At 40.2% G+C, this 27,965-nt stretch overlaps 2 protein-coding genes across 4 annotated transcripts; both read right to left on the reverse strand.

Annotated features, from left to right (window-relative positions):
* On the reverse strand, positions 1 to 27,954 carry LOC138967151 (UDP-glucose 4-epimerase-like). Of its 3 annotated transcripts, none has more exons than XM_070339654.1 (11): positions 27,833 to 27,954; positions 17,258 to 17,399; positions 16,482 to 16,579; positions 15,646 to 15,759; positions 15,109 to 15,285; positions 13,564 to 13,744; positions 12,907 to 12,992; positions 11,120 to 11,143; positions 9,811 to 9,888; positions 7,331 to 7,445; positions 1 to 5,227 (listed from the first exon to the last, which is right to left on the reverse strand). In XM_070339654.1, the coding sequence occupies exons 2-11, from the start codon at positions 17,379 to 17,381 to the stop codon at positions 5,157 to 5,159; spliced, it is 1,068 nt and encodes a 355-aa protein (XP_070195755.1). In that variant the 5' UTR covers positions 17,382 to 17,399; positions 27,833 to 27,954; the 3' UTR covers positions 1 to 5,156. The 3 variants fall into 3 exon arrangements, with proteins under 3 accessions (XP_070195755.1, XP_070195754.1, XP_070195756.1); XM_070339653.1 differs by having other exon boundaries at positions 11,120 to 11,158; XM_070339655.1 differs by lacking the exon at positions 11,120 to 11,143.
* On the reverse strand, positions 20,566 to 24,534 carry LOC138965883 (uncharacterized). Its single transcript, XM_070337976.1, has 2 exons — positions 24,411 to 24,534; positions 20,566 to 21,895 (listed from the first exon to the last, which is right to left on the reverse strand). Exons 1-2 carry the CDS (start codon positions 24,473 to 24,475, stop codon positions 20,905 to 20,907), a joined length of 1,056 nt encoding a protein of 351 aa, XP_070194077.1. The 5' UTR covers positions 24,476 to 24,534; the 3' UTR covers positions 20,566 to 20,904.
* Positions 27,955 to 27,965: the final 11 nt, after the last annotated feature.

A 27,965-nucleotide genomic window follows, 5' to 3' on the forward strand; every position in this document is an offset into this window, starting at 1 on the left:
TATCCTTTTGTCACCCTGTGTAACCTTTTTATTATGATCCACAATTGTTGCCATACATTTTCAACCATATTTTACACACAAGCAATCAACAATAAGACACCTTATATATCACACTGCACCATAACATTTCATATGACCAAGGTACATGTACCCTACACTAAAACGAAAGTCTTCAAATAGGAGTAACTTTACTGATGTTATTGGAAGAAACAAAACAATCAATGTCTTAGAAGCGAGAAAGACTTAAAACAGGGCTTTTATTATACTGTTTTACATGTATAACATGTATAATGTTTTGGGGGTCTTAAAAGGGGTTACCATTGATAATGTTTTTTTAATATGTGGATATCTTAATTAAAAAAATTTAGAAGAGGAAGGAGAATCAGCTGAACTTTAATTCATAAAAGATGTATAATCATTACAAAACAGTTCAACCGCTTTCAGTAATTAAGACTAACCCTGTTAATTAAAGTGAATTTTGCATACGACAAAATTTGTCAAATTGCTTTGATGATCATACTGCTCTTGCTCTTGTAGTTTTGAAATAAATAACTAATTTACACAGGAATTCTCAGTGGTGCACAGTACGTGATTAACAAATCACACTTACTTATTTGCAGACCATAAATGCAAGGTACATCACACTATCACTTTTATTAGACATGCAACTGTTCACACATCATATTGAATTAAAATAAAATGACATAGTATATAAGGGCAGTAAACTAAATAAGTTTCATTACAATTAACATAAGTTATACACAAAATGGGACTAAGAAGCAAGTACACTACATTGCTAACAGATATATATATGTATGCTGCAATCTGGAATTTATTATTTCCACGAGGCAAGATTTAGTTTTCAACAGTTCAGCCTAGATCTGGCTGCACCTTGTAAAATACTTCTGGCAATTTAAATTAGCTAAAAATCACACAATTTTACCCAAAAAATCCATCCCAATAAAAACTTCAAATTACAAATTGCATGAAAGAAAATAACAGCAATTAAAAAACGCTGTTTGCTTTATATTAGTTCTGTGTACCACAGCTGCTGCAGGCATTTTGCCCCTACTGCTGCGACAGAAAATATATATTAAAAAAAGCACAATTATGCATAAACAAAGTATTATTCATCAGCTAACGCACACTTTGATACTGTGTAGTAGGTGGGTCAAAACCCTTTTTAATATGCACATTTTCAGAATGAAATTAAACGACCACTGAAGAATGCAAATTGAATGCTTACAAAACAATGCGCAATTTTGTTTCACTTATTTTCCTTTCATCTCAAAATAAGTTGAACCCTCAAGCCTGTTCTTAATATATACGCAATGAAGACTGCAGCACAGCTGTGCGTGCATGCAGTACAAATTTCTGTCTGCTTCTTCATATTATGCAGCAAATGTAATTTGTGTCGAACCTGCAAACCAAGCAGGAAATTTAAGTTGTGATAACACGACATTGTATGTCTTGATAAATAACAAATTACAGTGGTAACCCCCATCAATGCGCTCGCCAACCCCCACCCACACACACACACACACACTTTAAACCCTTGCATTTATATATTTCCGGTTTTGCCAAAGATGAAGTGTGGAAGCACAGTCAAATCTAACATATGAAATATATGCAATTGCACAATAGTCTAAGTGGTTGTGCCCTCAAAAGAAAACCATAAAAACATGGTTGTCATTCTCAGCATTGATTCTTATTATCGCTCCAGTCAAGAATTGTATTATGATCATTATTGTAGATTAACAATACTTTGCAGAATTTTAAACAATAAAGCAATAAAGCAATACATGTAGAATTTTTTTAAAAGACAGAAGACTAGTATATATATGCTTTCCTATCTTTCCTGTCATTGAGCTGTTACTAAATTGTATTGAGCTGTTGTAGTATTAACATCATTATGCTAAAAGAGAAAAGACTCATTAATTTGAATACATTATTAAAGCATGTGAGAGCAAGGTAACAAAACAAGCAGGTTTATAAACATACATACGAAGTCAATACTTTTGGTGTTCTCATAAAACAATGTTATTCAATCATCATTAAACAAGCAACCAATCAATCACCCACTTCAATCAATCAATCAATCAACCATCCAATAAAATCAATCAATCAATTCATCATTCTTTCATTCAATCAACCTATGTGTTATTGTTAAACAAAAACTCTCCATTTCAATCAATCACTCAACTTTCCACTGAAGCTGACAGATGCTGAAGTTATGTGCAAGATGCCAAAGTAATCCAATACACTTTCAATTAGTCAATGGGTCTACAAATAGTCCTTCTATCTATTTAATTAATCAATCGGTCTGCATTGTATACAACTGATCATTCTATCAGCTGTGTTACACACCCAATAATGGATCGACACATTCACCAAACCACTCATTAAGCACATTTTGAACCTTCAATAAAAAGTGCAACCCTGTATCATATAAAACCAAGCTTGATAAATATATCTTGTTTTACCACAAAATTTGATTTTCCATTTACAAGTTCAGGCATTACAAAAAACAAAACAAAAAACCCACAGGTGAAGTAAGTACGTAGGGTAAATCAGGCACTTTGACCACGATTTTGACAAATGTTCAATGTTTATAATTTCTTTCTTTATTTGGTGTTTAACGTCGTTTTCAACCACGAAGGTTATATCGCGACGGGGAAAGGGGGGAGATGGGATAGAGCCACTTGTCAATTGTATCTTGTTCACAAAAGCACTAATCAAAAATTTGCTCCAGGGGCTTGCAACGTAGTACAATATATTACCTTACTGGGAGAATGCAAGTTTCCAGTACAAAGGACTTAACATTTCTTACATACTGCTTGACTAAAATCTTTACAAAAATTGACTATATTCTATACAAGAAACACTTAACAAGGGTAAAAGGAGAAACAGAATCCGTTAGTCGCCTCTTACGACATGCTGGGGAGCATCGGGTAAATTCTTCCCCCTAACCCGCGGGGGGTATTTTTATAATAATTTGTTAGTGTGTAATAAACTGCCAAATTGCAAGCTCCCACAGTGTGACACAACAAACACTGCTCAGAAATATATATCTGACTCAGCAAGAGTTCACAGCAAGAATCTAACACAATATTCGATGAATTGAGCTGACAGCGGCAGCTGGTGTTATTCACAAACATGGGGGCGGGGATGTAGCTCAGTCGGTAGCGCGCTGGATTTGTATCCAGTTGCACGCTACCAGCGTGAGTTCGTCCCCACGTTCGGCGAGAGATTTATTTCTCAGAGTCAACTTTGTGTGCAGACTCTCCTTGGTGTCCGAACACCCCCGTGTGTACACGCAAGCACAAGACCAAGTGCGCACGAAAAAGATCCTGTAATCCATGTCAGAGTTCGGTGGGTTATAGAAACACGAAAATACCCAGCATGCTTCCTCCGAAAGCGGCGTATGGCTGCCAAATGGCGGGGTAAAAACGGTCATACACGTAAAGCCGTGGGAGTTTCAGCCCATGAACGAACAAACAAACAAAAAAATTCACAATCATGTACAAAGACCAAATACATTTTTATCTCTTCCAAAACATACATTAGAACAATATAAATCCCCAAGGTTTCACGATTTGTTTTGTCTTCCACAATTCCAGTTTAAATATGGTGCCCATGTCAAATGACTTAAAGCGCCAACCTGACTCCCAAACTCTTGCAAGCGTTATGTGAATACTTCATAAGCGGGTTGCACTCATGGTTATTCAAAATCAAGCTGATTATCAGCTAAAGCATTACATCACTACGCCTGATTATGACTTGACCAGAATGGCTGTGATTAGTTATTGAGATCTGACGTTATGGTGTTATAAAGAAACCTCAATATTCAAGCTATAATGTATGGGCAGTGCATGACTGCATTAGCCATTTTCTATACCATCATTTCCTTACAAGTAAGAATCCTGGCACTTAGAAAACAGCTCACTCTGTAACACTGACCAATCTTACTGCAGAGATTCCATTAACTGTTTGTCAGAAAGAATCCGTCAAGTGAAAAAAATATTTGATATCTATATATATATACGACTAGTGTCTGTCTGTCTGTCTGTCTCTTCGCGATGCACGGCCAAAGTTCTCAGTGGATCTTTTTCAAATTTGGACACCGTATTCAGCTACACCCCGGACACAACCTCATCGATGAGATATTTCAACACGTGCTCTCAGCACGCAGCGCTTTGCGCGCTGAACCGATTTTGGTTTTGTTTGGTCTGGATCCACTACCAGTAACTCTTCCTTATCTTCTCCAGTGTTTTCAGCCGTGATTATCTCCCTTCCTCCGTGTGGCGTCAATCCATATTCCCGTTACTACGTTACTATTTTTAGAAGGTCACTGCACGTTACTTTTTTCAGAAGGTCTCCAGTGTTTTGCGCGTTTATCTCCTTTCCTTCGTGCGCCGGCAAAGCCGGGGTCCCAGGCGCAGCCTGGTATTCGGCTCTACTTCTTCCCGGCGAAGCCGGTACCCGGCGAAGCGGGTAATCATCTAGTATATATATATAAGGCCAACTTCATGTCCATGTTTTCTTCTTCACATGTTTAAAATACCAGCATGTACCAGCAATCCCTGTTTAGCTGTGTCAGCCATGTGAGGTCCCTCTGATAAAAGGTCACCTCCTAACAGAGGTTTCTTTATGTTAACACATTCTCCCTACCTTTAAAGGACAGCTACAGTCATGGGGCATTTTACGCTGACAAAAAGGGCCTTTAAAAACTGAAGTTCTAAACACTGAGGATTCATTACTGATAAATCAACAACACTTTTTTTTTGTACTGATGAATTATGTCTGCAAAAGCTGCTAAAGCTGGGTAGGTTAACACAAATATATCAGCAAATGTTAAAAATCCTTTATCATAACAGGATTCACCCAATCAATCAACAGGTACCATGCACCTGTCAATATATAATTTATAAAGTCAGCACACATGAAAATCACGCAGCCTGCAGCTACAAATACTCACACACAACTACACACATTTTTAAGCTAGCCATATTCCTGATAACAGCTGTATAATAGCCTAGCTGGTCCATCTTGATATGCTATAAGATAGAACAGGTGGGAAAGGGGAGAAGGGAGATAACGAATGGTATGGGAGGAAGGGAGGTAACAGATGAGGTGAACGTGACAGTGATCTCCCATTACTGACTGCTGCCTTCTGCACCCTTGTAGCCCTGGGGGTTTTGGGATTGCCACCTCCATAAATCCTCACCTGAAATCACACAGTCAATAAATCTTCACCTGAATTCACATAATGCATCAGTCCTAACCTCAAATCACACAATTGGTCAATGCATCTTTTTCACCCACTGCAAGGATTTTTCTTGGATCTAGTCTCATTGTCACATTTGCAGAAACGGCAATAAGAGTTTTACCAATTTTAGAAAGTTTAAGGCAGTCCTTGGCTTCACTTTTCTATCTATTAAAAATGTTTGGGAGCTTTGCCGAAATGAAGGCAAAGTTTCCAGCACAAAAAAATCAAACCAACTGTGACTAGCGTGTGTCTCTTTTCTCCTACACTGATCACTTGTTTCCCTATTTGAAGTATTTTTTTGTAATTTTTCGCAACCTCGACTTTAAATCTCAGTTAGAACAAAAACTCTACAAGGTGTAAGTTTTTCTCAGTTACAAGTTTTAATTAAGAACAACAAAGACAAACCAACTTCCAAACTGACATTTGAAATTGAGGAATTTCCATGCAAAAATCCACTACCAGACCAAACATGAGAGATTTCATGAAGAAAGGGGAGCCTATCTATTCCTTTGTGTTGCTAGGATTTATTTTCGTTGACAAGTTTGCCGAAATGGCCATAAAAGTTTGGGCAATTTTTATATTTAGTCAAGTTTTGACTAAATATTTTAACGTAGAGGGGGGAATTGAGACGAGGGTCGTGGTGTATGTGTGTGTGTCTGTCTGTCTGTCTGTCTGTCTGTGTGTGTGTGTAGAGCGATTCAGACCAAACTACTGGACCGATCTTTATGATATTTTACATGAGAGTTCCTGGGATTGATATCCCCGAACGTTTTTTTCATTTTTTTGATAAATATCTTTGATGACGTCATATCCGGCTTTTCGTGAAAGTTGAGGCGGCACTGTCACGCCCTCATTTTTCAACCAAATTGGTTGAAATTTTGGTCAAGTAATCTTCGACGAAGCCCGGACTTCGGTATTGCATTTCAGCTTGGTGGCTTAAAAATTAATTAATGACTTTGGTCATTAAAAATCGGAAAATTGTAAAAAAAAAAACAATTTTATAAAACGATCCAAATTTACGTTCATCTTATTCTCCATCATTTTCTGATTCCAAAAACATATAAATATGTTATATTTGGATTAAAAACAAGCTCTGAAAATTAAATATATAAAAATTATTATCAAAATTAAATTGTCGAAATCAATTTAAAAACACTTTCATCTTATTCCTTGTCGGTTCCTGATTCCAAAAACATATAGATATCATATGTTTGGATTAAAAACACGCTCAGAAAGTTAAAACAAAGAGAGGTACATAAAAGCGTGCTATCCTTCTTAGCGCAACTACTACCCCGCTCTTCTTGTCAATTTCACTGCCTTTGCCATGAGCGGTCGACTGACGATGCTACGAGTATACGGTCTTGCTGAAAAATGGCATTGCGTTCAGTTTCATTCTGTGAGTTCGACAGCTACTTGACTAAATGTTGTATTTTCGCCTTACGCGACTTGTCTTAAGTTTAAGGCAGTTCTTGGCGTCACCTAATTTCTACCATCCTGAAAAAGTTCTACAGCTCTGGCAAAATGATGTCAAAGTTTTAGGCAATTTGAAAGAGGTTCTAGCATTCTGCCCAATGCAGACGCCAAACGACATCCCTGCAAAGCACACACACAGAAAATGTCAGTTTTACGCCCTCACGGCAAAGCCATTAGGGGCATGGGCATGGGCACACAAACATGAGAGATTTGTAAACATGTGTGTGCTGTTAGGGGCATGGGTACACAAACATGAGAGATTTGTAAACATGTGTGTGCTGTTAGGGGCATGGGCATGCAGGGCACACAAACATGAGAGATTTGTAAACAGGTGTGTGCTGTTAGGGGCATGGGCATGGGCACACAAACATGAGAGATTTGTAAACATGTGTGTGCTGTTAGGGGCATGGGCACACACACACACACTTTTTTTTTTCTTTTTTATATGCTGCGATTTTTTTTTTTTTATACACATGTTTACAAATATACATTGATACATACACACATACAAACATACATATTTACATACATTTAACACACATTCCTACGGGTGAGGGTTTGTTTGTGGAGGGAAGCACACACACTTACACATCTCGTCCAGCCCTCTCGTGGCGGTCCAGTTCAGTTCCTTGGCGGCCAGTGAGGGGTCACCATAGCAAGAAGCAATGTCTCCAAGACGACGCTCCGCCAGCTCATAGGGAATCTGCACAGGGAAGTCAAGGTCAATAGAACGGGTAAAATTCTATGCTGTGCTCTCCTTGCTTAAACCATTTAGATTCTCTATGATGTAAGCTCTATCACGGAACAAACTTATCATTGGTGCATTTTACTTGGTTTGGAAACATCTACACTTTATGTGTCTCACTTCAGACTGGCTCGCTCCCCCAGTATGAAAGTTTTTGTCTTGTGCACGTTTAAGACCAAGTGATTGCTCTGTGTGAATTACAGTTATTCCCTTTGCTATATAACTACATTGCATGAGAGCCGAGGATGTGCGTGGTGACTGGCCTTTCTCTTTTATTTGATCACAGTGAAAAATATACTGCCGACCCTCTTCATAACTGGTGAACTGGTGGCCCACGAAGTTCTTTTACTGTCCTGGCTCGCGGATTCTTGCATTTATCACGCCCCAGGTAGTTTTACCAAATTCTTTAATGTAAAGTGAAGGTAAAAGACTGAAACATATGTAAACAAAGGAAACCATAAGAAAAAATACAAATTAATATGAAAAGAATCAAAACACAAAATCGCGACCTCTAAACCACCGCAGTCGCGACCGAGCAACCAACGCTTGGTAGAAAATGGGGTACACAAAAAATCAAATTATTCAAACACACAACGCGCAAAGCCTGGCAAATCGTCTCGCATGCGATACGCATGCTTTTTACGACGCTATATTTCTTGTCACTGTGTGACGCGTTCGGCTGTTCTATCAGCTCAATGGCTGGCTGTTGCTCCGTCTGAATTCGTCCCACCGCCAAGTCGTTTTTGTGGTTTATTTCGCATTTAGGTCCCAGGTAACATTATGAAGTTTTAATACGATCAATCGGACCTATTATCAAGTTAGTGTATCAACTTTTGAACGAACTGCGCCCAGTAGTTTCCCAGCAATAAGCTGTTAAGTCGAGACACACACACACACACACACACACATGCACACACACAGACACACGATTAAAGTCTGTTGAGCCCAAGTACTAGCGTACTCGGGGATAAAAACCACAATTAAAAAGAAAAGCAGAGAAAACAAAAGGCCTACAATGTTAGTTTAGACGAGTTGCAAAATACATCTATTAACAAAGGTAAAGCAGCTGATCAAGATTAAAACTGAAGAATTTTATTGAAAGTAGTTAAATGCATTATCTTTTGAAAACAGAGGGAGATCATCCAACCCAGACTTATCTTTGACTAGCCTGGATAGTGTCCCATTGCATGTGTGCCCATGAGGGTGTATGTGTGTGTATGCGTGTGCGTGTGTGTGTGTGAGTGTGTGTGTGTGTGTGTGTGTGTGTGTGTGTGTATGGTTCTAGGCTAATTGCCCCCCGGACAACTGCTCCCCGACAATTGCCCCTGGACAATTGCCCCCTGGACAACTGTCCCCCCTAGGACAATTGCCCCCCCCGGGACAATTACCCCCTAGGACAATTGCCCTCTATTATATAAAAAATAAAAAAATTTTAGTTAGCAAAGGTTTTCTTTGGGATTTTGGGGAGATTTAAAATAATTGTTTTTGTTGTTCTTCTTGTTGTTTTGCGGCATTCGGAGGTAAATTAAGTATTTTGATATCAGTTTATCTGTAAGATGCTCCCTGGTTTTTCACAAACACACACACACACATAGGAATGCACGCACGTTCGCATGCACACAAATAAGGTATTCAGTCAGAAAATTCAGGATTATGATCTTAAATTGTGATTAAACCAAAGAAGTACGTGTACCTACAACACGCACATACTAACGCACGTACACATGCATGTCCGCATTAACATTCACGCACAAACGAATGCACACACCTACGCACGCACATAGTCATACACACTCATTTGAGTAAATGTTATGATTTAAAAATTCAATAGGTGGAGAAAAACTTTTTTGTTAACAAAATGCATTGGAGGGCAGTTGTCCTCCCATGGCGGGGGGCAGTTGTCTGGGGGGCAATTGTCCGGGGAGCAGTTGTCGGGGGGCAATTGTCCGGGGGGCAATTAGCCTGCTACCGTGTGTGTGAGTGCCAGTGTGCTAGCGTGCATGTGCGTGTCCCATGGAAATCTTTGTTCCAGCACCGCAGTAAAAAGCCTGAGCTAACAAAAGAGCCCTATCTAGCTAAGGCCACTGCCAAGGACTTGCTTAACAGATCGGGCCTTTTATAGTCACTGCAAGTGGAAGGCTTTGGTCAAAAACTCTGGACACATGCACACAGAATGCTCAACGGTGGATCTGAACCAGACAGTGTCTGCTTGTTGTTGTATTTCTTCTCCAAATGTTCATTAATCAGTTCCCTAGATATTCTCCTGCTGTCAGAGGGAGTAATTAGCAGGATCAGCGACGATGTAATGCAGACAAAATCTTACCTTCTTTCCTGATGCTTTTTCAAAAGCCTTGACCATGTCAAGCACAGAGACTCCCTGGCCAGTGCCTAGATTGTACACCTGCAACATACACACATACATGCATGTAGTTCAAAGTTCTTTAACAAATATACAATCGTCTTAAATATTTACAGCATGCAAGCCAACAGTGAGAGCGATACAGATATGTTGATAGAAAAAGTGACGGGCGCAGTGGCGTGGTGGTAAGACGTCGGCCTCCTAATCCGGAGGTCGTGAGTTCGAATCCCGGTCGCTGCCGCCTGGTGGGTTAAGAGTGGAGATTTTTCCGATCTCCCAGGTCAACTTATGTGCTGACCTGCTAATGACTTAACCCCCTTCGTGTGTACACGCAAGCACAAGACCAAGTACGCACGAAAAAGATCCTGAAATCCATGTCAGAGTTCGGTGGGTTATAGAAACACGAAAGTACCCAGCATGCCTCCTCCGAAATCGGCGTATGGCTGCCTGAATGCCGGGGTAAAGACGGTCATACACGTAAAATTCCAGTCGTGCTAAAAACATGAGTGAACGTGGGAGTCTAAGCCCATGAACGAAGAAGAAGAAGAAGAAGAAGATAGAAAAAGTTAAGACAGAAAAGAGAAACTTTTTAAACAGGCCTCACCCACACACACACACACACACACACACACACACACACACACACACACACACACACACACACACACGCATGCATACCCACCCACACACATACACACACTGTGAGGCTCCCTCCTTCTTGCATATATATACACAGCAGTCAGAATAAAGCCACTGTTCAGGGCTAGTTCAGTTACTGACCCTATGCTCCCGGTCTATTCGTATAAGTTTGGAAAGCAATATCAAGTAGCGATAATTTCAAGCAAGACCGACATTATTGATACGAAATGCATTGACCAATCGCAAAAGGCGCATGAAACGATATCCCAAAATCCTCTATTCTCGATGACATACTAAGGAGTTAGTTCGGGAGAACGATGATCTATGGACGGTTTATCATATAAAGGGAAGCAAGTGGTTAAAATTGGGCGCTGTTAGAGCCAATGAACAATGTTATCTACTTGTAGTATTTCATCTACTTGTGACAGAGGTTAATTGATTGTAATAATCAAAATTGGTTAGAACGCATTAATACCAGCGCAAGGTTTGAGGTTTACAGAGTATCTAAGTCATCTGTTTGCATGGAACCGTATTTTACTTTTGTTAATAATAAGCATATTAGAGATGTGCGCATTAGATTCAGAGCTGGCATGTCTGAATTACGCACACATAAATTGAGATACTTCCCACATACCGTAGGGGACTTGTTTTGCCCATTCTGCAAAAAAAGCACCTGAGGATGAAATGCACATATTTTTTCACTGTGATGCAATGCCAGTGGACGATCTTCGCTGTCAATACTTACCCTTTAAATACACATCATATCCTTGTTTGCTTTCCTTCCAGATGATAATGCAAAATAAGAAGGGTCTCCATGATTTAGGCAGATTTATTTATTATGTTAACAAACGCCGTGATTTACTTCCTAAGGTGTAACAGAACGATTGATTTTGCTTCATGTCTGGGTTTTTTTCTCGTTTTTACATTTAGTCAAGTTTTGACTAAATGTTTTAACATAGAGGGGGAATCGAGACGAGGGTCGTGGTGTATGTGTGTGTGTGTGTGTGTGTCTGTCTGTCTGTCTGTCTGTGCGTGTGTGTGTGTGTAGAGCGATTCAGACCAAACTACTGGACCGATCTTTATGAAATTTGACATGAGAGTTCCTGGGAATGATATCCCCGGAAGTTTTTTTCTTTTTTTCGATAAATACCTTTGATGATGTCATATCCGGCTTTTTGTAAAAGTTGAGGCGGCACTGTCACACCCTCATTTTTCAATCAAATTGATTGAAATTTTGGCCAAGCAATCTTCGACGAAGGCCGGACTTCGGTATTGCATTTCAGCTTGGTGGCTTAAAAATAATTAATGACTTTGGTCATTAAAAATCTGAAAATTGTAATAATTATTTTTATATAAAATGATCCAAATTTACGTTCATCTTATTCTACATCATTTCCTGATTCCAAAAACATATAAATATGTTATATTTGGATTAAAAACAAGCTCTGAAAATTAAAAATATAAAAAATATTATTAAAATAAAATTTCCGAAATCGATTTAAAAACAATTTCATCTTATTCCTTGTGGGTTCCTGATTCCAAAAACATATAGATGTGATATGTTTGGATTAAAAACACGCTCAAAAAGTTAAAAAGAATAGAGATAAAGAAAAGCGTGCTATCCTTCTCAGCGCAACTACTACCCCGCTCTTCTTGTCAATTTTACTGCTTTTGCATCGAGCGGTGGACTGACGATGCTACGAGTATACGCTCTTGCTGTAAAAATGCAGTGAGTTCAGTTTCATTCTGTTAGTTCGACAGCTTGACTAAATGTTGAAATTTCGCCTTACGCGACTTGTTTGTTGTTGTTGTGTGCATTGTGTAGCTGCTGGGTTTTTTTCAATTATGTTGTTTGATGTATTTTGTAATTGAGGATGTATTTGATGTGGCACCAGCCATCCCCTGTACATACCCATACATGGATGTATTGTGTGTGTGAATGAATGTGTGTATGTGTGCGTGTGAGTGTGTGTGTGTGTGTGTGTGTGTGTGTGTGTGTGTGTGTGTGTGTGTGTGTGTGTGTGTGTGAGAGAGAAGGAGTGAGAGTCAGAGTGAGAGTCAAGAGTGAGAGTCAGAGAGAGAGAGAGAGAGAGAGAGAGAGAGAGAGAGAGAGAGAGAGAGAGAGAGAGAGAGAGAGAGAGAGAGAGAGAGAGAGAGAGAGAGAGAGAGAGAGAGAGAGGGTCAGATGGTCTAAACAATAAATTTTCTGAGTTCTGAGTTCTCTCTCTTTCTCTCTCTTACACAACCTACTCAGAACTGCACAATTATGTACCATAAGAGCTCCAGATGCACAGATAGGGAATGCACAGACGAACCACTCTCTCCTCCCTTTCCCACCACAGCCCCCTTCCGCATCCCCGCCCCCCTTCCCCAACCAACTTCCCCAGCTCCAAACACACACACACGCAAATAGGCACATACCTTCAATCCACACTGTTCGTTCAGTTTATGCACAGCTGCCACATGCCCCAGGGCTAAATCTACCACATGAATGTAGTCGCGAACACCTGTTGAAAAAATATGAAGTTGCTAAAGTTGGGTACACCATGAACTTGACAAATGTCTGAGACACAGTATATTTATAACCCTGATGTACAATTGTCATAATAGTGCAATATGGCATAAAACACATTATTTTTAAAGTTGTTTTCAATACCCATGTGTCTTTCTTTACAAATGTGTGTGTGTGTGTGCGTGCTTGTGCGTGTCCTTGTCTGTGTGCCTGTGTGTGTGTGTGTGTGTTTGTGTGTGGGCCTGTGTGTGTGCCTGCCTTTCTGTCTGTCTGTACATATCTCTGTACTAGCTCTGTATCCGGGGGAGAGAGAGAGAGAGAGAGAGAGAGAGAGAGAGAGAGAGAGAGAGAGAGAGAGAGAGAGAGAGAGAGAGAGAGAGAGAGAGAGAGAGAGAGATATGCAGTGATCAGGCTGAACGGAGGATCAAATATACTATCCATTGTGGTGGCTGGTACCCAGCCCTTATTGTCTCCAGCATTGGCACATTCACCCTTATATTATTATCATAGTTATCTTCCTAATTATCACTATCACTTCTTTTATTTAATTATTATTTATTGATCACCTGTGCCATCCGGTGTATCATAATCGCTTCCGTACACTGTAAGAGATGCTCTTCTCCCAACTGCCACCTGTCCCATGAACGGCATCAAGTTGTTGGGGACGCCTGACGGATCTTCACCGATCGTGCCGGACTTGTGTGCCCCCACTGGGTTGAAGTAACGCAGGACAGCAACGTTCCATTTCTGTTGATCAATTAGCAGGTTTGTTTGTTTGTTTGCTTAACGCCCAGCCGACCACGAAGGGCCATATCAGGGCGGTGCTGCTTTGACATATAACGTGCGCCACACACAAGACAGAAGTCGCAGCACAGGCTGCATGTCTCACCCAGTCACATTATTCTGACACCGGACCAACCAGTCCTAGCACTAACCCCATAATGCCAGACGCCAGGCGGAGCAGCCACTAGATTGCCAATTTTAAAGTCTTAGGTATGACCCGGCCGGGGTTCGAACCCACGACCTCCCGATCACAGGGCGGACGCCTTACCACTAGGCCAACCGTGCCGGTATCAATTAGCAGGTATGCAAATTGAAATTATGTTAATTTGTTAAGGTCACAAGCACCATGGTGGGTTTTTTGCTTTAAAAAACATCACAACACATGCAGACTTTTTGTTTAGAAACAAAAATCAAATGAAAAGGAAAAAAGAATAAGAGATGGCACCTGCCTTAACCCCTTCACTGCCCACCCCGTATGTAATACGTGGTCATTTTCGGTTTGTCCTACGCCCATAACCGTATCTCGTACGTGGTATTTGTGTCAACAACATTTCAGGACATTTCTGAAAACTAAATGGGAGGTAACCACTGTCCAAGTACTTGTAGGGGTTCTAAACACAGTTCTTTCCCATAGACCGTTTGAATAAGTTACTACCACGTGTTGAAAACTGTGTTAGAAATGTAGAACCGATCTATAGCATTCACAATGGCGGCCGAAAGTCGGACCTCAACTCGTAGACCTGTTTTCAAGCGATACAGTGTTCTGGAAGCTCTACAAGAAGTGATTTATGGATTACCACACAGAAGAATACTTTTACGTGCTGCAATGTGTGTGTGTGTAAGTCCGGAAACTGTAATTTTTGACAAAAATGGTCATTGTATCAATTTTTACTGTAACAATCACAAACAAAGTCCAATGATCATGTCATCCTATAATAGCCAAGGGTATAAGCAAAACACATGCCAAAGATCTAAGAGATATCTCAATAAATGATCGAGCAGTGAACAGATTAGTGAACCTACCGAAGAAAGCGAAATTTTGCCCTGGCACACAGCAATACCAAAATGCTGTTATACTGTGGCAGTGAAGGGGTTAAAAGAGAGAAGCGTGTACCTTGTCGTTTCTTAGCAAAAGCTTTGCGGAAAGCAAAACAGCCATACACACAGAGGCACACGATATAGGCGTGAATCAGAGCCTCCTTCTGTTAACACACAGACAGAAAGACTGAAAGATACACACAGACACACATACACATACACCCAAACGTCAAGGAGTAATTTTTTAAATCAGCAATACATACACGTAAGTAACGACAGAACTGACCAACCTTATTTGATGTACACAGATCACTGAGGATTTGTTCAATCATGAACTTGGTTTTGCCGTAAGGGTTGGTGCAGCCGCCAACAGGGTGGTCCTCTGTCAAGGGAAGGAACTGTGGTAAGCCATAGACAGTTGCAGAACTTGAGAAGACAATGTTGAACACGCCGTTAGCTTCCATCACCTGGAAGAGAGATAGACAAGTCGTGTGAAGCGAAATTCATACATTTAGTCAATCTGTCATACTCAGAGAAAGAAACTGAATGTATTGAGGCAATTCAAGACAACACCCACAGCTAGCCAGCTCGCTGATCCTATAAGTGACAAGCCAGAAAAGAGCAGTAGCATTTAGCGCTTCACGGAAAAAAGTGCTTTTCTCAACTCTTTTTAACTTTCAGAGCTTGACTAAATGCAAAAAGAGAAAATAAATAATAAATAAATTTTGTAAGATGCATTTTCAATTATCAAGTTCAAATGGGCAAATTTATGGCTAAATATTTTGCCAGCACCCCCCTCCCCCCCACCCCCACAAAAACTGCTTTACCTCCAGTAGATTTGTGGTGCCTCCAACATTGGTCTTGTAGTACAGGAGAGGCAGTTCACATGACTCGCCAACTGCTTTCAGTCCAGCTAGGTGAATCACTGAAGAGATCTTGTGCTGGAAGAAAACACAGAAAGGGTCAGTATATTAAGCCTGAAAGATGCTTGAACATCCATCCCCTACCACCATCACTTTCGTCATCAGACGTTGCTGTCAAGGATGTTATTATTGTCTCCATCATCTTCACCATCACTGTCATCATCATTGGTATCATCATCATCATCATCATCATCATCATCATCATCATCATCATCATCATCATCATCATCATCATCACTGTCATCATCCCCGTCATCATTGTCAACATAAACATTGTAATTTTTGAGCACTAATGTCTAAAAAGATGCTTGAAGATACATCACTACTACAGTCATCACTGTCATCCTTTTCATCATCAGTTATTAAAAATTTTAGTAATAAATTTTCATTTGATGTATGCCATGTATGTTGCCATCAACGCTATAAATTGTAAGTATAATAATCTATAAGATGCTTGAGGATCCACCACCATCACCATCATCATTGCCGTCACTATCATTGTTTGTGTCATTTTCATTGTCATCATCATTGTAATCACCATTGCTGTTGTCATCATAATCAAATTAGGGCACCAACAGAGGCTTACACCAATGGAAAATTCCCTTTCTGTGGCTGTGGGCATTAAAAACTGGGCACTGCATGCCTACTGACTTCTACTTGCCAATGGATACCGATTATACTCACTGAAAATGGCAAGCTCTTCGACAATTTTTCAGTTAGTCAACAATAGTGGAACTGACCTTTTTGAAGACATCATCCACAGCGTTTTTGTCCAACAAGTCAACAGAGTATGTAGGTATCTTCTTCCCAGCTATCTTCTCCACTCGACGGATGCTTTCTGTATGAAGACATAGAACCAAGTGAAATAGTTTGTATGATTATATGGTATTACATGTATTGTATTGTATCAATCGTGAAGCACATCTTTATTGTCACTGTCAAACTAGCTGTGCTTTTATAACTATGAAAAGAATACACTGTACAGTGGAACCCCCCCTCAAAGACCCCCCCAAATTTAAGACTTCCTCCTTTTTAAGACCTTCATTTTCAGATTTTTTGTTCATAACCTCTGTACATTTACCTCCATGGCATTTTTTCGACTCCCTCCTTTCAAAGACCTGATTTTCTCAGATTTTTGAATGTCTTTAAAGAGGTCCTCTGTACTTTAATGTTATAAAAGTGGGGTTTTTTTTCAAAAAGCTTCAGTCTAAATACACTTTCAGAGAAGCAATGTTGTGTTGTGTATATATAGTGTTGATTTGAGTTGAGCTGATCTGTGTTGTGATATGTTCCCTTACCGAAATCTAGTATACCACAAATGTGCTACATGTAGCGCATAATGTGTTGTGTTGAGTAGCTATAGCACGGTCGTACTACCTTGCCAAGTACTACTGTGTTGCACAGTGCAGCGCTGTGACACAATGTGCTTTCACCGCACTGAACTGAAATAGGCTAAATTTTATTCACCCAACACAAATTATGGCACAGGTTAAGAAGGAAAAGGAGAAAACCTCACCCATACTAGCATTGACAAGGTTGTCTAGAACCACAATGTCGAAGCCATCCTGAATAAGTTCAATGATGACATGACTGCCAATGTAGCCGGCTCCCCCTGTCACAAGCACTGTCTTCTGTGCCATCCTGTGCTTCTGCTTTTTCTGTGCAAGGAAGAGAAGGTTCATTTAAATTAATTGGTGTTCTTTTTAAAGACTCAACCGTATTGGATCAAAGACTGAGATGAATGAAATTCAATTACACTCATTCACACATAAAATTATGATACAAGACACATACATGCACAATGTAAACAGGATTACACAGATGTGCTTCGTCACACACACATACACACTTTAAATCACAACTCTCTACCTCACACCCACCCATCCACACACACGCACATGCACCAGCGCATTCACACACTTTCTTTCTGTTTCATGAACTTGCTGACCATCTCTGGGTTCACCACTGCCTCTGGAAACACTAGGGAACGCAACTCAGCTTCTCTTTTTACATAGAGGGGGAATCGAGACGAGGGTCGTGATGTATGTGTGTGTGTGTGTATATATATTGATTCAGAGAAAACTACTGGACCGATCTTCATGAAAGTTAACATGAGAGTTCCTGGGTATAATATCCCCAGATTTTCTTTTCATTTTTTCGATAAATATCTTTGATGACGTCATATCCGGCTTTTTGTGAAAGTTGAGGCCGCACTATCACGCCCTCATTTTTCAATCAAATTAATTGAAATTTTGCTCAAGTAATTTTCTACGAAGACTGGACTATAGGATTGAATTTCAACTCGGCAGCGCGAAAATTAGTTAACCTTTAGGCTGGTTGTCGCGACACATGTCGCGCTACTTTACGTATACTGTCACCTGGTTGTCACGACATATGTCGCGCTACTGGCTCAGTCTGTTTGGTCAGTTCCGATTACCTCCCATGGATGCGAAAACCTATATATATGACCGTTTTTCTCTATTTTTCTCTCTGTTAATTCACCATGAGTGGCTATGTAACATGTGTTACAGAATTGCACCAGTGTAAGGGTTAATTAGTTTGCTCATTAAACTTGTCATTAAAATCGAATTTTCACTAGCAGATTTAAAAGGTTGATAGATTGATAATTCAGTCCTTGCAAACTTTGGATGCATATTGAATGTAGGTTCTATCACAGCTAAACTTTCAAAGCGCCAAGCGTCTCTATCAGTAGCTACATTTATAGAGGCGAACAAAGCCCACCACTTTCATTGTGCGCCACCTCATTTTCTCTTGCCCGCACGGATGCGCGCGCACAACAAAACTCAACAGTGCGAGTTGTAGATTTCGCGGTTTAGACGCGACGCCAGCAGAGAAATTCTGTTTGCAGAAGAAGCGCTGACAACACATGAGCAATTAATTTGCAACTCGAAGCTCTACTCATAAAATTTATAACTGTTCAAAGTGAGACAGTTCACAAATTAAGGTCTGCCCTATAAATATAAGTATTCTATTGATATTAGGGAAGAAATAAAACTATTTAAGTCGTGAAGCGGCAATCAACTCCTGGCCGCCAGCTTTGATTTTCCCCAGCCCAGCAAATGTATGCTACAGAAATCCAGTGAAAGATCGACTTAAGCGTCCACTCCAGACCTTAAAGTAGAACAAGTCGCGTAAGGCGAAATTACTACATTTAGTCAAGCTGTGGAACTCACAGAATGAAACTGAACGTAGTCCGCCGCTAGTGCAAAAGGCAGTGAAAGTGACGAGCCTGTTTGGCGCGGCAGCGGTTGCACTGTGCTTCATAGCACGCTTTACTGTACCTCTCTTCGTTTTAACTTTCTGAGCGTGTTTTTAATCCAAACATATCATATCTATATGTTTTTGGAATCAGGAACCGACAAGGAATAAGATGAAATAGTTTTTGAATCGATTTCGGAAATTTAATTTTGATCATAATTTTTATATTTTTAATTTTCAGAGATTGTTTTTAATCCAAATATAACATATTTATATGTTTTTGGAATCAGAAAATGACGAAGAATAAGATGAAATTGTTTTTGGATCGTTTAATAAAAAAAATAATTTTAATTACAAGTTTCCGATTTTTAATGACCAAATTCACTCATTAGTTTTTAAGCCACCAAGCTGAAATGCAATACCAAACCCCGGCCTTCGTCGAAGATTGCTTTGCCAAAATTTCAATCAATTTAATTGAAAAATGAGGGTGTGACAGTGCCGCCTCAACTTTTACAAAAAGCCGGATATGACGTCATCAAAGGTATTTATCGAAAAAAAGGAAAAAAACGTCCGGGGATATCATACCCAGGAACTCTCATGTCAAATTTCATAAAGATCGGCCCAGTAGTTTAGTCTGAATCGCTCTACACACACACACAGACACACAGACACAGACACACACACACACACACATACACCACGACCCTCGTCTCGATTCCCCCCTCTATGTTAAAACATTTAGTCAAAACTTGACTAAATGTAAAAATATGAACAGTTAAAATAACAATCAGGTAACCTATATCCAATAAATTAAAGGTTTCCATACAGAAATAACCAAAACATAATCACAAAGTAAACGAAAGTAGATTCGTAGAATCGCTCAAATCAACGAAAGTCGTTTGTGGTTTTGGTGCGAACTTCGTTTCGCCTCCAACCAGAAATGACGTGTACGCAACATTTGTGATGTAGCACTTCCTTATCTGGCACGAAACAAATGTGGTTGGTTGAAAAAAAGCTGTTCTAAATAAGCCTAGTATCAAAGGAAATCACACCCTCTTGACAAAACGCCGACTTCCCCGAGATACCCAGTCAGGCTGGCGACACATTACATAACAACCACCTGGGGGCCCAAGGTACCCGTATACGGCGAGTCTCTGACAAGTCCACCGCCCACTTCAAAAGAGATAAGGAACTTCCTTTACTCAAAGGGAGACTTAATTGTCTGCAGCTGGCTGGACACTGTGACGTCTAGCGAATACCAGCACTTTTAGTTAACAGATAACGTCAATAGACACAAAACACAAACTGATCAGCAACAAAGACTAACTGGACAATGACAATAACTTTACTATATAATTGGTGATAGTTCGCCCTGTCACAGTACACAAATATTTGTTCTCATAGGAAATAGAGACTATTTTTTCTTTAAATGCAAGGAAATGTGTTGTGTATGAGTTTTTCATTGTGCATTTGTTATTTGTTTCTGCAAGATGCGTGTGCTTGTGGCTTTTGAACAAACACAGACACACACACACACACACACACACACACACACACACACACACACACACACACACACACACACACACATACAAATTTACTGAATAAGGATAAATATTTTATTCTTTCTCTGGAAGCATTCTTAGCCCACGTATCATCAACAAAATAGTGTTTATATTGGAAATAATAGTTCCTATACAAGAAACGTACACAAAATCAAACACATGAATAAAAGCTACTTAAATATATATGTGTTTCTATACAATCAACAGTGCTTGTTGACTGTTTCTACTCAAGTTCTTTCTGTTCCGTAGGCTGACTGGAAATTCTCCACTAAAAAACAGAGATACTGAAAGCAACTGACAGTACAGATGGCAACTGACGGTACCTTCTGTCTTTCAACGTCACTCGTCATCTGACTTCTCTCTGTCATAATTAGTGTCTTTAAGTTACCTTAGAGACGAGTTCATGGTGAGCTGAGATAAGATCAGGCAACGCAAGGGGCAAGTCTGAAACCATGGCTGGCTCCTCTACTCTGGCAGACTTTCTGGTACACAGACAGCCTCCTACGTCAGCTACGAGTTCAGTAAAGATGAAGGCGCTTCGTTTCGGACAATCACAATCATCAGGTGAAGAACAGATCTCGGAGTAGTTCTTGCTTGCAGTGCTGTAGCAGTAGAAACCTTGAGGTCTGTTCAAGAGACTCGCTGGGGTTGGTCGTGAAGCGAGGATGTCTGGTAACTGAGGCTCCATTGAGTTTGTGCCACTGGATGTTGAAAGGGCGTCAGGTGGTGTGGTGTTGTCACGGGAATTTCTGTGGTCAGACTTCAGTGGGGATGATAATGATGTGTGGGGTTGAGTCATCACACTGCCCTCAGTGACACCCCAGACAGCAGTTGTCATGACATCAGCAGCGTCAAGTGACTGTGATCTCATGCCTTGGCTCCCTTCTGTTGACCCCTGTGACATCCCGGTTTTGAACAGTTCATTTACCCCGTCTGGCTGTGTATGCGGTTTATTTCCATCTGATGTTTGAACCTCCACAGTTTCAACTGCCATCTCCTCGAATCTGACAACATCATCTGCGACATCAACTGACAATGATGTCATTGCTGCGACAACTTTGGATGTTTGTTTTGAGTTCTCTGTCACTGTTTCCACGCCTCTAGCCCCATTTCCTTGGTCTTCTCTCTCTGTTGTTATCCTTTCTCCTCTGCTGTTTTCATTGTTTGTTTCCCTCTTAGACAGTTCATCTCTCTCTGGCTTAGCAGTAGTTTCTGTGGGATCATGACTTTGAACAGCTGAACTTTTTGCATGTCCATGCGGTTTTTCCTTGTGGTCACTGTCCTGCTGGTGGTCAGAAGAAATATTGATGTACGTCTGTTCTTTCTTTGCAGTAGGGCTTGCAGATGAGAGTTTGGAGTAAGAGTCTGATCTGGAAAACAAAACAAAAAGAAAATGTTGTGAATGCTAAGAAAAAGGCATACAAACAAAAATGCGTAAAAGGTACTTCATACTCAAAGGGGAGAGGGCAATCGGGATACCCCAGGAAAGGGATTGAAGGAAAGAGGTTGGGGGAGGGGGCAAAGGGGTGGGGGTTGGGTTCTATGTTCGAGCTTTTGCTCGTATCCCTATTCTAAACAATGTAAATATAAATGGTCCATCTTTAGATACATATACATAATCACAATAAAAGTCATTATCATAAATCAATACTCTATCTTTGATTGCATACAGCAGGACACCTGCCAACAAAATCAATAACACTCCTCAGTTATATTGACTTCCCAGCAAGGACCTAATAAACACCTATGCATCATTCACCTGGGGAGACCTTCATAAGATAGAATACAGCTATGGAGATAAGGGCAGACTAAACTCTGTACATAGTGGGCTAGTGTCGGCTAGTGTACACAATAGGCTTGTTAGCCCAAACCTGTTGTCCTGTAACGCGTACATGTACTTTGTTTGCCAACAGCTTAACATCGCCACCATAAACTGCTTACAGTTAAACTTTGTAATCGCTCTTTTCATCCTCGATCTGCATGTCTCTACACTCTAGCTCAGGGGAAACGGGTTTTATTTTTATACGTTATAATCGGTTCGATCGGTTATAGCGTAGATAGGAGAAAACAATACGTTATAACAAGTCCCCCCCCCCCCCCTTTTAACGTTAATATGGTAAAATGTGGTCAAATAAGTATTGTTTTCTGTTGCATACGTCATATTCCTCCTATCATTGAACTTTTCATTAAAGGGTACTGTCATAATCAAACATGAGAGAGAGAGAGAGAGAGAGAGAGAGAGAGAGAGAGAGAGAGAGAGAGAGAGAGAGAGAGAGAGAGAGAGAGAGGAGAGAGAGAGAGAGGAGAGAGAGAGAGGAGGGAGGGAGGGGGAGGGGGAGAGGGGGAGAAAAAAGAGAGGGGGGGGCAGAGATAGAGAGGGGGGAGAGAGATAGAGGGGGGAGAGAGATAGAGAGGGGGAGAGAGAGAGAGAGGGGGGGGAGAAAGAGAGAGGGAGAGAGAGAAAGATAGACACAGAGAGAGGAAGAGAGAGAGGATCCAGGTAAGAAAAGTAATTGCAACATGTACGTCTTTTTTATTTTCGTAAAAACATTTGTAGTGCACATATTGAAGAAGCTACGTCTTTTTACAGTGAAAAAAACTACAGTCGGAGAAAATGGCCTTCAAAGTTTTTTGTTTTGTTTAAGTTTGATAATCAATCATTTGGTTAGCAATCAACATTAAACACGTTTAAGGGTATTTCTGACTAAAATTTAACAATGACTCGATAAGTTAGTGTCTTAAGAATGTATTTCAGCGAAAAAATTTTGACCACTTTTAGAAAATAGCCTATAACTCGGAAGCGCTGCTTTATTATGATGTCTGAATACGTTCCAACCGGTTCTTTTTCTGGCGTGGGAACAACAAATAACTATCTACGTTCTAACCGGTTCTTTTTCTGGCGTGGGAACAACAAATCTATACCTTATAATTGATCTACGTTATAACCGTTTACGTTATAACGAATTCATTTTTAGTGACAAATAAGAACAGCACTGGCCGGGAAAAAATAAAATGTACTTTATAACCGATCTGCGTTATAACCGGTTACGTTATAACCAATTCGGACTGTAGTTAGAATGTAACTTTACACTTTTCTTTAATAACACCTGACTAGATAAGAATCTTTGCAACATTCTTCCTTTGGCGTTTCTTTTCTCGTGCGTCAGATTCTAAATGTGTGTAAGTCTCAAATTAGCATGCCCCTCCCCCCCCCCCCCTCCCCCCTTCCCATTTCCCGCCAATTAGGCCCCTTTTTCATTAGACTCCCCGAAAAAAAGTTGCAATTGTTACAAAAACTGACTATATATATATATATATACGACTAGTGTCTGTCTGTCTGTCTGTCTGTCTGTCTGTCTGTTCGCGATGCACGGCCAAAGTTCTCAGTGGATCTTTTTCAAATTTGGACACCGTATTCAGCTACACCCCGGACACAACCTCATCGATGAGATATTTCAACACGTGCTCTCAGCGCACAGCGCTGTGCGTGCTGAACCGACTTTTTTTGTTTTTGTTTTTTTGTTTTTTTGTCGGGATCCACTACCAGTAACTCTTCCTTATCTTCTCCAGTGTTTTCAGCCGCGATTATCTCCCTTCCTCCGTGTGGCGTCAATCCATATTCCCGTTACTACGTTACTATTTTTAGAAGGTCACTGCACGTTACTATTTTTAGAAGGTCTCCAGTGTTTTGCGCGTTTATCTCCTTTCCTTCGTGCGCCGGCAAAGCCGGCGTCCCAGGCACAGCCTGGTATTCGGCTCTACTTCTTCCCGGCAAAGCCGGTACCCGGCGAAGCGGGTAATCATCTAGTATATATATATATAACTTCTTCTTTTTTTTTTAAATCAAAATAAATCAAAAACAAAACAATTTGGAGAGATACTTACTCAAACTTTGAAGAGACTGGGCCTCCTGTGGTAGAATGTGGTGTGCTGGACATATTCTGGTACATATATCCTTACAGTTCGCTTCCAAATACAAAACTGAATCAACTCGTGATTAATCTGAACACCAAAGCCGCACACAATATATGATGAAGCAGCTGTCAATGATCATTTGTCTAATTAGTCACAGATATACATATAGACATGTATACACTGATCAATGAATCAATAACAACTGCTGTTTCTCAGTATTGATCTGTGATTAAATAACTTACTGGCTGTCCAACATGCCATAAATCAATACATTGATACAAATAATTGATGATGTGATTCATGTCTAATTTCAGACACTACAATCATTACTTATAGATTTTGTCACCAAACTCATCATTGCTTTGTTGTCAAGAGATTCAGCACTGCAATTGTTTGTGTTGACACTATATGATCCAACAAGTCGCGTAAGGCGAAATGACAACATTTAGTCAAGCTGTCAAACTAACAGAATGAAACTGAACGCACTGCATTTTTACAGCAAGTCCACCGCTCGATGAACAGGCAGTGAAATTGACAAGAAGAGCGGGGTAGTAGTTGCGCTGAGAAGGATTAGCACGCTTTTCTTTATCTCTATTCTTTTTAACTTTCTGAGCGTGTTTTTAATCCAAACATATCACATCTATATGTTTTTGGAATCAGGAACCCACAAGGAATAAGATGAAATTGTTTTTAAATCAATTTCGGACATTTTATTTTAATAATAATTTTTATATTTTTAATTTTCAGAGCTTGTTTTTAATCCAAATATAACATATTTATATGTTTTTGGAATCAGAAAATGATGAAGAATAAGATGAACGTAAATTTGGATCGTTTTAAAAACAAATTATTTTTTTTACAATTTTCAGATTTTTAATGACCAAAGTCATTAATTCATTTTTAAGCCACCAAGCTGAAATGCAATACCGAAGTCCGGCCTTCGTCGAAGATTGCTTGGCCAAAATTTCAATCAATTTGATTGAAAAATGAGGGTGTGACAGTGCCGCCTCAACTTTTACAAAAAGCCGGATATGACGTCATCAAAGGTATTTATCGAAAAAACGAAAAAAACGTCCGGGGATATCATTCCCAGGAACTCTCATGTCAAATTTCATAAAGATCGGTCCAGTAGTTTGGTCTGAATCGCTCTACACACACACACACGCACAGACAGACAGACAGACAGACAGACACACACACACACATACACCACGACCCTCGTCTCGATTCCCCCTCTACGTTAAAACATTTAGTCAAAACTTGACTAAATGTAAAAAGAGCATTTCTTCGAGAACTGTTGATCCACTATATTTACTGACAGCTAATACTGTGAACAATATTGTAAAGCGCTGTTCACATGGCAGACTTGCAACCAACTTTTGCCCAACTTTAGTCATTTGAAAATCGTTCCCAAGTTGTTGAGGCCGAATCGGCGAAAAGTCTACCATGTGAACAGCCCCAGCGATTTAGAAACGATTCGGGCCAGACTCGTCAGCGACTCCAAAACTCAGTTGCGCACTGCTCAACTCAGCCGTGACTCATCAGCGATTTTTTTCCAAACTCTTCTTATCGCGCTTACTGATTGGTTAGCCCTAGCCTTCCCTTCTTCGTAAAACAACGAGGACGACCGGACAATCCCAAAAGGCTAAGTCTGGCGAAAATCGCCGCTTAAAACCAGTTTGCCAGTTTGTGCTGTTCACATGGGCAGCGATTTTGATTTGACTTGCCGCCGACTACAATCGCTTGAAAGTTGGGCTAAAGTTGGTTGCAAGTCTGTCATGTGAACAGCACTTTAGATGCATTGAAGCAAAGGTGCTGTTTTTATGTGTTTGTTTGTTTGTTTGTTTTTGTTTGTGTGATTGTACATTATAAGAATTTGATTCTCTTTTCTTCACACTGTCATGGGTATCGCATACTTATATATATATATACTGTTCAAATGATTGAATCTCACAATATTACAGTGATCTGATCTGCAACAGCAATCTTGCTTTTTTCTCTTTCATGTGTAATGCACAAACAGCTTTTTTTAAATAAAAAAAAATATAAAAAAATTAACTGCAAGTTGCAACCACTGTACTAAAAAATTCTGAATCAGTTTCTTGCAGAATGTGTTTGTAATACGTCTTTCATACCATTTCAGCATCACAACTGTAAGCAGTAAGCACTTGGATAAGTTCTCATTGTAATTGTACAATAAACACCCACTGAGGAAGATTTTCCGGGGTAAAAGTGGAGAAAAAAAGAAGAGACAGCAGTGCATGTGTGCCTTTGAGCTTTCATTGTTAATGGTTAGCCGTTTTTAGAGCTGAACAATAACCAGTTAGGCTACAATATGGGGCTATGCATGATTATTATAAAAACACGTTTTAGTTTATTTCAGGTCAGCAAATTCATGAACAACCAGGAAACTTTCAATAGAAACAAACGTATAAGGTGGTAAGACAGTGTGTATACATGCCTCTGTTAATCACAACACAATACACCTGTGCGCGTACGTGCACAGACACACACACACGCGCGCGCGCACACACACACGTGCAGGGGAGGATCACATCATTTTTAAGGGGGGTTTCCAAATTCCTTTTAGGGACAATTCCACGATGGGCGACAGGTGGAATGCTCCCCCCCCCCCCAAAAAAAAAATGTTGATAAAAACAAAGAAAATTGAGCAATCTGGTGCAATCTGAACAATGAAACTTCCCCCAAAACACCTTCCAAAAAGTACATTTAAGAAGACAAATTTGGAGTAAAATAAAGACAATTGTCCGGTCTGGTGCAACCTGAGCAAGGAAATTACCCAACTACTTTCCAAAACCATCACTAAGAATTAGACAAAGGCCGGCTCCTAGGGGAGTCCGGGGGCATGCTCCCCCGGAATTTTTTTGATAAAAATCAAGGAAAATGGAGCAATCTGGTGCAATCTAAGCCATCAGTTTTTCTTTGTTTTCAAATTTTATTTTCTCATTCTTTTTTCTTACGCTAGGGGGGGGGGGGGGGTTCCGCCCCTGCACGTGTACACGTAGGCTATACACGTATACATGCACACACGCATACGTGTATGTAAACACGCTGACACTTGCCCCCTCTCCCTCTCTCTCTCTCTCTCTCTCTCTCTCCCTCTCTCTCTCTCTCTCTCTCTCTCTCTCTCTCTCTCTCACACACACACACACACACACACATACACACCACACACACACACACATACACACCACACACACACACACACACACACCCATGCACACACACACAAACTGAACACACACACACACATTACTAAGTACGAACTATAGTCAATGTGCTGAACTACAACACCCAACAGTACATAATTAACACACTGTGTCCTTGAAGCAGTAAACGAAAAAAATCAAAACTACAGTTTTATCTGTTACCTGTGGATCTACCTCGAGGTGTGAAACGGGTGTACACACGACGTCACTTCAACAAAAGTTAGCCTACGTCGACAAGGTAAAAGTGAGAGTTCACGTGTCAGCGTTATTGATTGCACTCTCACCGACGGTGCTC

This window comes from Littorina saxatilis, linkage group LG5 (genome assembly GCF_037325665.1).
Source record: "Littorina saxatilis isolate snail1 linkage group LG5, US_GU_Lsax_2.0, whole genome shotgun sequence".
Classification (NCBI taxonomy): Eukaryota; Metazoa; Mollusca; class Gastropoda; order Littorinimorpha; family Littorinidae; genus Littorina; species Littorina saxatilis.